This window comes from Triticum dicoccoides, chromosome 2A (assembly GCF_002162155.2).
Source record: "Triticum dicoccoides isolate Atlit2015 ecotype Zavitan chromosome 2A, WEW_v2.0, whole genome shotgun sequence".
Taxonomy (NCBI): domain Eukaryota; kingdom Viridiplantae; phylum Streptophyta; class Magnoliopsida; order Poales; family Poaceae; genus Triticum; species Triticum dicoccoides.
In genome coordinates, this window is record NC_041382.1 from 562183344 (window position 1) to 562193795 (window position 10452).

At 47.7% G+C, this 10452-nt stretch overlaps 1 protein-coding gene across 2 annotated transcripts; it reads right to left on the minus strand.

The window, feature by feature from the left end:
- Positions 1 to 1185: 1185 nt before the first annotated feature.
- LOC119355377 (pentatricopeptide repeat-containing protein At4g26680, mitochondrial-like) lies at positions 1186 to 5706 on the minus strand. Of its 2 annotated transcripts, XM_037622169.1 has the most exons (4): positions 4078 to 5706; positions 2349 to 3970; positions 1526 to 1698; positions 1186 to 1424 (listed from the first exon to the last, which is right to left on the minus strand). In XM_037622169.1, the coding sequence occupies exon 1, from the start codon at positions 5642 to 5644 to the stop codon at positions 4139 to 4141; it is 1506 nt and encodes a 501-aa protein (XP_037478066.1). In that variant the 5' UTR covers positions 5645 to 5706; the 3' UTR covers positions 1186 to 1424; positions 1526 to 1698; positions 2349 to 3970; positions 4078 to 4138. The 2 variants fall into 2 exon arrangements, with proteins under 2 accessions (XP_037478066.1, XP_037478065.1); XM_037622168.1 differs by having other exon boundaries at positions 2349 to 5706.
- Positions 5707 to 10452: the final 4746 nt, after the last annotated feature.

The following is a 10452-nucleotide window of genomic DNA, read 5'->3' on the forward strand; positions in this document are numbered from 1 at the left end:
CAAGGCTCGCCTCCGACACGTTTGGCGAGTCCAAGGCAGACGAGTACCAAGCTGCGGCTGGGGGCTGGCGAGGCGCCATGGCTTCCTAGGTCGCACGGTCAGAGCAGATCTGGAAATTTCGGAGGAAGGAAGGAGAGGCGCAAGAAAGGGGATCTGAGCAGCAACCGGGGAAAGCAAGAAGCAGGGCCTAGGCGGATGCCACTCCTTTATCAACTCGCGCGGTTGCTAAGGCGCCCACGTCCAGTCAACCGCCACGCGGCGCCCAAGGCCGCAGGCTGTTAGGGCCCACGGCGCTTCGCTCTTGCCCTTCCGCCTCCCTGCACGGCCAAGTCCGGGTGCGCCTTGGGCTCGGGGGCTACTGTCGACGTACTGGGAACGAGGGTCCCCAGACTTGCCTGCCTGCGGCCTGCGGTGTGACTCAAAAGGGGGCCCAACACGGTCCATCTTCACCAACACAAACCCAAGACCCTCGCGAGGGGCCAAGCCTCGCGGGGCGGACGACGCGGAGCTTCCTCAGGCACGGCCTCGTCAGGCTGGCTCACGAGGAGGCGGAGAGATCAAGGTGGGGTACCTCACGAGGTGCCCGTGACGCAAGTCATGACGACTCAGGGCGCCAGGCGGGTGCCAGCCCGTGCAGCGTCCTCCTTTCCTCTTTGGTGCAAAGGGGACAAGTGCAGTCACGGAGTACCGAGGCATCAGGCAAAGGTTGCCATTTCGATGCAATGAGACCAAGACCAGAAAGACTACGAGACGAAGGTCACCGTGGAGCTCAAGACGGCGTCATCACCAGAGCTTTGCGCAGACGAAGACCACTTTTGTCAGGATAGCTGATACTTGCTGTCCCCCTTCAAATTAGCCCGTCATTGTTGGCTCCCTTCCCGCTCGATATTTGGGAAGAGGACTAGGGCCTCTATAAATAGGACCAGTCACCCACAGAGCAAAGGGGTTGGGAGGTTGGAAGAAAGAGGTTCGTTAGAGAGGGTCTCGATCAGAGAGAGAAAGAAAGGTGACTGAACTCCTCCCAGCAGTTCATCGCCCCAGCCAAGAACAGACCCTCGCGAGGCCGTTCTTCCTTATATTGTTTATCATCATCAGCCCACGAGGCAATCCACCACGCCACACACTGGAGTAGGGTATTACACCACAGCGGTGGCCCGAACCAGTATAAACCCGATGTCTCTTATGTTGTTCTTTTCGTAGTTTAGATCCTAGCATGGCGGAGGGGTGCAGGTAGGTAGGAGGCGAAATCTTCACACACCCCAGTGTTCGAACCTCAAGGGTCTGCCGGAACCCAAAATCCGACAGAACGGACGACCACCGTGAGCAACAATCCTGGCGATCCAAGCAGTAACAGCATGCCTTCTCGTCTCGTATCTTCTCGCATGTGCTCTTCTCATTCTCAACTCTCAAGTATGCTGCTGTACCTGTGAGTATGTCAGTATGAGTGTATATCTCTATCTGGTCAGGTGCATTGCAGCGAGACAGCTCACAAGTAGGTGAAGGTCATGATAAAAAAATTACACACCTCTGAATCCTTGCCCCCTCAACGGCTTTGGTTTTCGCATCCCATAACCATGGGAAGAACATCAGGCTCCCAGTCTTGCTTAAGGCAAATATAACAGGCTTGCCTCTGCCTTCCTGGTGGGGCCGTGAGCTGATGACCAGCTAGTTTAATGGCCGTCCATTTGGCCATGCGAGCTACAACCACATGGAATTTGTTTAAATAGCTCGGCAGAGGCGGTCACGCGAATATGAAGCCGCGATTAACTAAATGGACTAGTGGTGCACGTGGTTTTCAATCTGTGGAAAATACTGCCAAGCATGGTTTTTGTTTAGATAGTACCGTGTTCGAGTAGCCTCATACCTGCCTCTGGACTATGGGTTTAGTTAGCTAGCTTTGATTTGATCAAGATTCCCATGCTGGTTTGTACTTTTGCTGTGCATGCCATTGGTTGATTGTGGTGCTAGTACTCTATTGGTAGTGGCCTGGCCTCATGGGATTGGTTGTCCTCAGGGCAGTTTTTAATTAAGCTGAAAAGGAGGCAGGGCTACTGCCTACTAATTTATTAGTAATTTTTGCATGACCAAGCAAAAGGTTTGCATGACGAATTGTATTAGAAATGAAAAAAACTGAGTGGCATTAACAGCACTATCAATGCATTGGCTCGTAATGCGCCATTCTAAGTGGTGAAAGATTTGTAGACACAACCATCCCAATGCATTGTCTCTTAAGTGTTGTAATCTAAGTAAAATTGCATTTAGTGTTCAGAGATCATGTTTGCATCTCAATAGTGGGGTCTAGTTATGTAGAAAAGGAAAGAGAGAGAAACATTGAAGATAAGCCATACCAGAATGGAGAAAGATCGGCATGCCACTGACGAATGCCACACCCTTGAGCAGCTGGTCTGTAGCTTCATGATTGTAGTTGGATTAGCCATGCTCACATTGCCTTTAGCTGAAACAGCGACAGTGTTGTTGGCTACACACTTCTGTGCCCTGATACTTCACAAAACTGAAATAGGTTAGTGATCAAGATTATCTGAGTGGATATAGCATGATACTGTCGCCATCTGCTGAATCAGAATCTTAAGATCATTGCGTAGTATCGATTCTCATAACATGCTCAACATGGGCTGCACGTACATTAAGGGTATCCATAGCCCTATTTACAGAACACTCTAGAATTCCTGGGTATAAGATCACCCTAGCCATTAGATCAAAGTAAATGGACGATTCAGAATTGTTTGGGACCATCTTAAAACTTCTCTTACCCTTGCGTCAAGCTGCAATGACAATGTTGGTAACTGTTTAAACTTCTTTTTTCATTGAGAAAATCGTTGTCACAAGATTCAGGTGTTAGTTAGAAAGAGTATCTACGAGCTAGCTTGATTGGAGAATAGGGTAACGCCTATTAATATTTTACATACACATAGTGCGTCCATGTGTTTAGGCAAGTCCTTTTCAGTACGGCATAAGAAGAAACTTGAGGCTAAATTTCAGTCTTACAATCTGTCAGGCAAAAGACTGAATCGTAGCAATGACATGCTCACATGGTGGAAACGTGAATCTTGTGTAAAAGCAGTAAATTCATTATCTACAGTATCTTGAAGATGGAGAATAATGCCAGAATGGGAAGACTATATGGACCTACGTGTGCATTTTTAGAATTTAGTGCCTGTGTTTGCTTCCAATATACTCAAGCTGAAACAACAGAATGTAGAATTATGCATGTGAAGGCAAATATTTCTAAGGTAGTACTATGCTGATCACCATAAAACAGGATGACTGCCATAATGGAGATGCTGAAAGCTACTAACATTTTCCTTTAATAGACAAACTAGGAGCCAACTACAACTATATGTAAGTGACTTAGTGACTAATCTTTGGCATGGAGATACTACTATATTGAGTGTGTTGTGCATCAATGCAAATTCACAGTTGAATAGTTGATAAGAGATATTGTATCTGTCTTCTTCCTGCATCATGGTTTTCCTTTTTGAGGTAATTGTTAATTCAGCAAACATCTTTTACAAATTACATATTCAAACAAATTTGTGTGGAGAGGCATATAAAAGAGGAGAACTACAATGTCTTATAAGGTATGTTAAAAAACTGAAGAAAATGGGGAAATCACTGTTAACTGCTTTGCTTGCAGAGATTTTCCTCCAATACAAACTGAATTTGAAATTGACATTACGAACAGATGGTTTCAAGAAGATGTTTGAAGTACTATCTGATATGGTGCTTGTGCTAGAACCAGCACAAATCAATTCAAATTTTCACCAGTGGAGTTTCATCTGATACTTTTGTCAATGGAATAACACAAGCTGTTGCAAGAAAAGTACAAGCCTGTAACTCCATAAGCATCTGATTATGAAGAATTCTTGGTTGACATATTTGTGTGGACACACGTAGTATGTAGTATTCCATTTGCTAGTCATCTTCTTGCAGGAACACGCAACTCAGCTACCTACAGGCAAGAATAGTTGTCAGGTTGCCTTCACTTAATCCAAACAGAAACGTTCATAGGCATGTGTCAATGCAAATTCCACATTGGTACAAGCAGAAGAGTTTAACTTATATTGTTCTCCAAACAAACAAATTGTACATTCTGATGAGGCACCATGGTCTCTGCGTGTTAACATGCAGTTTTCTCTTCGCCGTTGTTCCTGTAATCACCAGTATAGTAGATAGATAGAATAAACTTTCCGCCTTTATCAGCTGACTGCAGACCTTCTGCTAGGTGGAGTTTTTTAGCCTTTGAGAGGGCTTCAAAGAATTCATGCAATAAGGCCTTGTCAGGAGCCATGCACATCTCAAGAAGCTCCTTCATCACATCCACTGCTCCTTCAAAATCCTTATTCTTGCAGAAAGTAGATATAACAATCTTATATGTGTCGTAATTTGGATGGAAGCCAGATTTTTTCATCACATTCAACAGTTGCAGTGCTCGCTCTGAATTCTGCGCCATACAGTATCCAAGAATCAACGCTGAGAAAGTTGAAGCATTCGGTTCAAGCTTGGACCTGTCAAGCTGCTGAAACAAATGCACAGCTTTTTTTATCTTCCCATCCCGGCAAAGACCAAGAATGAGCGCATTGTAAGTTATGATATCAAGCTCGACTCCATTCTTAACCATCCCTTCATGAACCCTCCACGCTGTGCCATTATCACCATGCATGACATACCCATAAATCAGAGTATTGTATGTCACTGTGTTCGGCACAACCCTCTTCGCCTTCATTTCGCTCAAGAAACGATTCGCCTGGTGCATCCTCCCCTCCTTGCACAGCACATGGAGGATCGTGTTATAGGTTGCCTCGCTGGGCGCTAGCCCCTCCAGCTCCATCCTCTTCTTCAGCTCCAGCGCATGTTCCAGACCACCATGCTCCTTACAATAAGCAGCGATCAGCGTGTTGAAGCTGACCACCGTCCTATCAACCCCCCAATCCGGCATTTCATCGAGCACCATGGCCGCGTCGGCGACCCGCCCCAGGGCACAGAACGCCCGCAACACCATGTTGGCCGTGTACATGTTGGGCGATATACAGCACCGGCGCATCTCCCGGAAGAAGGACACGGCGATCTCGGGGCGCTTCAGGCGGAGCGCCGCGGAGATGAAGACGTTGCAGGACTCGACCCGCGGGAGCAGGCCATGCGCACGCATGGCGCGGAAGGTGAGCGTGGCCTGAGAGAGCTTGTTTCGGCGCGCGCAAGCAGAGAAGAGGACGTCGACGGCCGGCACTGCGGCGCCGGTGCCGCGGCTGCCGGCGGCGAGGCGAGCGGTCAAGATGAGGTGGTGGAGGAGCTCCGGGAAGGCGTGGTGCGAGACGGAGGGGAGCAGGGAGGCGAGGAGCTCGGAGGAGCGGCGCGGGGTGAGGGCGTGGAGGAGGAGGGCGAAGGGGAGCGGGGGCGGCGGCGAGGGGAGGATGGAGCCGAGGAGGTCGTGGGCCACCCGAGGCGGGGAGAGGAGGAGGTGTGAGAGGCGGAGGGGGTTGAGTTGGGGTAGGAAGCCGGAGAGGGAGGAGGGCGCGATCTCCGGCGAGGAGAGGTGGGCACGGAGGACGGTAACGAAGGCGAGGTCCTCGCCGGCAAGCGGCGGGAGAGTGAAGTGCGGCAGCGGAAGCGCGCGTGCCGGCCGCATTGGTGATGGGGTGTTAACGCCGGATCCGACGCTTCTGCGCCGTGGCAGTCGTCGCTCGCAGTCGCAGGTGAGGTGGGTGAGGAGATCTTTCACAATTTTGGGGTATTTGAGGATTTGCCACAGGTTTGTTTGCACTTTGAGGATTTGCCCTCCTTTTCCTTGTCATGGATTATTTGCCACATCTTTGTCAGTTTCTTGATGATTTGCCACCAACGGTACGGACCAACAGAGAAATGTCTTAAATGCCCCCTCGTGACACCCTGTCTCGTTCTTGTTCCCTTCGTCCTCGTCTCGTTCAAAAGCATGGAAGATGGAAGCGGCTCCGCCTGCTCGTGAGCTCGTCGTCATCCAAACAGGTCGAGATGTGAGCACGAAAACGGAGGCGGGGGAGCGAGCCGATCCTGACAGGTTGTTGAAGGGGAGGAGCACGGCGAGGCTGCCGGGGAGCAACGCGGCGGGCAGCGAGAACGAGGTCGTGCAGCCTGTGTGCGCGTTGCAACCGACGCCCGACCAAGAACAGGGGCGCTTGTCGTCGTCTGTCCACTTGGTGAGACTGCCCAGTCGACCAACGACGCTTGTTTTGACGACCACCGGGCACCAGCGCAAGCACGTCGTCGGTGAGCGCGGTGGTGGTCTTCGCCATGACCGGGGTGGACGGGCGGCGGGGAGCAGCACGGGCGGGGAGGGAGGTGGCGAAGGCTGTTGCTGCGGCCCGGGAGGGGATGCGTGCGGGTGGTGGTGTCACACCGGAAGCTTTCTCCTATTTGCGTCGGAGGAGAACTTGATGAAATCGTAGTGGCTGATGATGGCGGATGCTTGTGCCTGGCACACGATCGATGACGGTGGCTTCTCTTTTCTGGCCGTCGACCTCGGCACGCTTGGTCTGGAGCGGCTAGCAGGAGCACAACAAGGCTGTGAGCCATGGCGAGCAACCGGGATACGAAGGAACAGAAAAATGGGAACGATCAAACAGGAAGCTGGCTAATTTAGGCCGGGGCAGTTTAGTCACTGATTTTGTATTGTAATTCCATACCGATCATAAGGGGCAAATCATCAAGGATCTGGGAAAGGTGTGGCAAATTATCAGTGACAAGGAAAACAGGGGCAAATCCTCAAAGTGTAAACAAACTTGTGGCAAATGCTCAAATTCTTCCACAATTTTACCCCTGTAACAGATTTCCTTTTTCTTTCTTAGATTCATACTCATGACTATTATACCTACACTGCTTTGGATTTTAAGATCAAGAAAATAATATAAAGTGAGTCATAGGTTAAGAATTACAGTGGTATCTTTTGGAAACATCTTCCCTATGGTATTAATTTTTGGAGGACGAAATATTCTCAAGACTTTAGTAAAAAAACAAAAATTAGACTGAAGCAACAGTGTTGCCACTCTTTCACCCGCACAAACTTAGTTACCAATAAAGTTTTTTAAAACCCCCCTAAGTTGCCCATCCAAGAAGATGCAAAGCCTTGAGCCATGTGCGTTTTTTAGCCAGTGATGATATCCTAGAAATGCGGGTCGTCGAATCATAATATCTTTACATGACGTCATGGAAAGATTTTAACTTCACAAAAAAATCAAACCAACAAAAACAACTTAAAGCAATAACATAAATTCATTAGATCTGATTAATAAGATCATTGATGACACAAACCTCTTTAGCTTTGTGGCACCGCAAAATAAAAATAAGAATAACTTTATTCATACAAATCTAGATCACCAATAGATGTCAAAAAAACCTTAAAGATCAGAGGCCCTCCCACCTCTCGACGCCAAGATGGCAGCAGGAGGCGAGGAGACCAAAAGTATCTATGAAGACGGCGACTGTTCCTATATCAAGAATGAAGGAAATATGCCCTAGAGGCAATAATAAAGATATTATTTATTTCCTTATATCATGATAAATGTTTATTATTCATGCTAGAATTGTATTAACCAAAAACATAATACATGTGTGAATACTGTGTGAATACATAGACAAACAGTATGTCACTAGTATGCCTCTACTTGACTAGCTCGTTGATCAAAGATGGTTAAGTTTCCTAGCCATTGACATGTGTTGTCATTTGATTAATGGGATCACATCATTAGGAGAATGATGTGATTAACTTGACCCATTCCGTTAGCTTAGCACCCGGTCGTTAATATGTTGCTATTGCTTTTTTCATGACTTATACATGTTCCTATGACTATGAGATTATGCAACTCCCGTTTACCAGAGGAACACTTTGTATGCTACCAAACGTCACAACGTAACTGGGTGATTATAAAGGTGCTCTACAGGTGTCTCCGAAGCTACTTGTTGGGTTGACGTATTTCGAGATTAGGATTTGTCACTCTGATTGTCGGAGAGGTATCTCTGGGCCCTCTCGGTAATGCACATCACTTAAGCCTTGCAAGCATTGCAACTAATGAGTTAGTTGCGGAATGATGTATTACGGAACGAGTAAAGAGACTTGCCGGTAACGAGATTGAACTAGGTATTGAGATACCGACGATCGAATCTCGGGCAAGTAACATACCGATGACAAAGGGAACAACGTATATTGTTATGCGGTCTGACCGATAAAGATCTTCGTAGAATATGTGGGAGCCAATATGAACATCCAGGTTCCGCTATTGGTTATTGACCGGAGACGTGTCTCGGTCATGTCTACATAGTTCTCGAACCCGTAGGGTCCGCACGCTTAACGTTTCGATGATAGTTATATTATGAGTTTATATGTTTTGATGTACTAAAGGTTGTTTGGAGTCCCGGATTTGATCACGAACATGACGAGGAGTCTCGAAATGGTCGAGACATGAAGATTGATATATTGGAAGCCTATGTTTGGATATCGGAAGTGTTCCGGGTGAAATCGGGATTTTACCGGAGTACCGGGAGGTTACCGGAACCCCTGGGAGGTTAATAGGCCATAGTGGCCCTTAGTGGAAGAGAGGAGAGGCGGCCAGGGCAAGGGCCGCGCGCCCCTCCCTCCTAGTCTGAATAGGACAAGGAGAGGGGGGGCGGCGCCCCCCCCCCTTTTCCTTCTTCTCCTCCACCTCTTTCCCCCAAGTCCTAATCCAACTAGGAAAGGGAGGGAGTCCTAGTCCCGGTGGGAGTAGGACTCCTCCTGGCGCGCCCCCTCTCCTGGCCGGCCGCACCCCCCCTTGCTCCTTTATATACGGGGGCAGGGGGCACCCTAGAGACACAACAATTGATCGTTTGATCTTTTAGCCGTGTGTGGTGCCCCCCTCCACCATAGTCCACCTCGATAATACTGTAGCGGTGCTTAGACGAAGCCCTGCGTCGGTAGAACATCATCATCGTCACCACGCCATCGTGCTGACGAAACTCTCCCTCAACACTCGGCTGGATCGGAGTTCGAGGGACGTCATCGGGCTGAATGTGTGCTGAACTCGGAGGTGCCGTGCGTTTAGTACTTGATCGGTCGGATCGTGAAGACGTACAACTACATCAACCGCGTTGTGCTAACGTTTCCGCTTTCGGTCTATGAGGGTACGTGGACAACACTCTCCCCTCTCGTTGCTATGCATCACCATGATCTTGTGTGTGCGTAGGATTTTTTTTGAAATTACTACGTTCCCCAACAAAGAAGCCATCTTTTCGTGATAAGTGGCCTGATTGCGTTCCTAACAGATTAATACTATAATACTGTAGGTACATGAGCCCCGTGGAGAAAGGCTAAAGAAAAGTCTGACTTTGAACTAATAAAGCCTGAGAATGAAAATAACAACGTAACATACTTTTACAAGCCAAACTGAATAACAATGAAACGAGTACGAAAGTTCAAAGATCAATAGCACACAACTAGATAAGAAAGACTAGACGAAAGATGTTGATGGCAATTAACCATCCGATCAGCTATGTTGGTTTTGTGGATCTCCTCACACATGATGATTGCTAGGCTATAACCAAACAACTAGTTGGAGTATTTCGTATTTTGGTCCATGTTCTCATACAAACTCCGTTTTTGATGTTCTTGGACTTGTTGGATTTGTATGGACGAGCCCGATAATATCACAATGTTGAATCTTTAATTTGGGCTTATTGAGAAATTCCGTTTTGTCGAATCTGTCAAAGGGTCTAGATGCAGTGCTTGTAACTTTTCCGGATCGGTCCCAACTTAATTCCTTTAGTGTGTTAAGTCTATGGGAGTTTCAATGCACCTACACCAACAATGAAATCAAGAAAAACTAATAAAACTTAATGGATGTGCAATGAACACAAAAAAATGTTCGGAAACCATAAATCATGCATAATGCGCATGAAAAGTGGATACATGGATCATGATATAAGGGTTTTTGAAGCAACAAACGAGCTCTAAAACTATACATAAATTTCAGTCCCAATTAAACTTATAGGTTAGCTATAGTGAAATCATGTGTTCTCGGTTTGTTTATAATGCTTGTTGTGACCGAAAGTTGGATTGACAATATATGGCACTAAAAAGAAAAAGAAAATGTCAAGAGTGGGATTTGAACCCACGCCCTTTCGGACCAGTACCTGAAACTGGCGCCTTAGACCAACTCGGCCATCTTGACTTCTTGAAAAACAAGTTTCAAAGTGGGTACATGTTGGCTGATATAATTGCATAGCTGCGACCTTCTTCACATTCCCGATTCGGTTTTTTTTCCGAGACAAAGATTGCCAATTCGTAAAGACCTGAACCCAGTCCCGGCCAACCCAAGAGCCCTATAGCCCAAATGGCAGCTCTCCTGAACCCTACGGCTCGGCGCCTCACCCTCGCTGCCTGCCGCCGCCTCTCTTCGCCGCCGGCGGTGGAGCCCCTCGTGGCTCACT

Coding starts and splice junctions, on each gene's coding strand:
- LOC119355377 (XM_037622169.1), bottom strand. CDS start 5,644: ATGCGGCCGGCACGCGCGCTTCCGCTGCCGCACTTCACTCTCCCGCCG.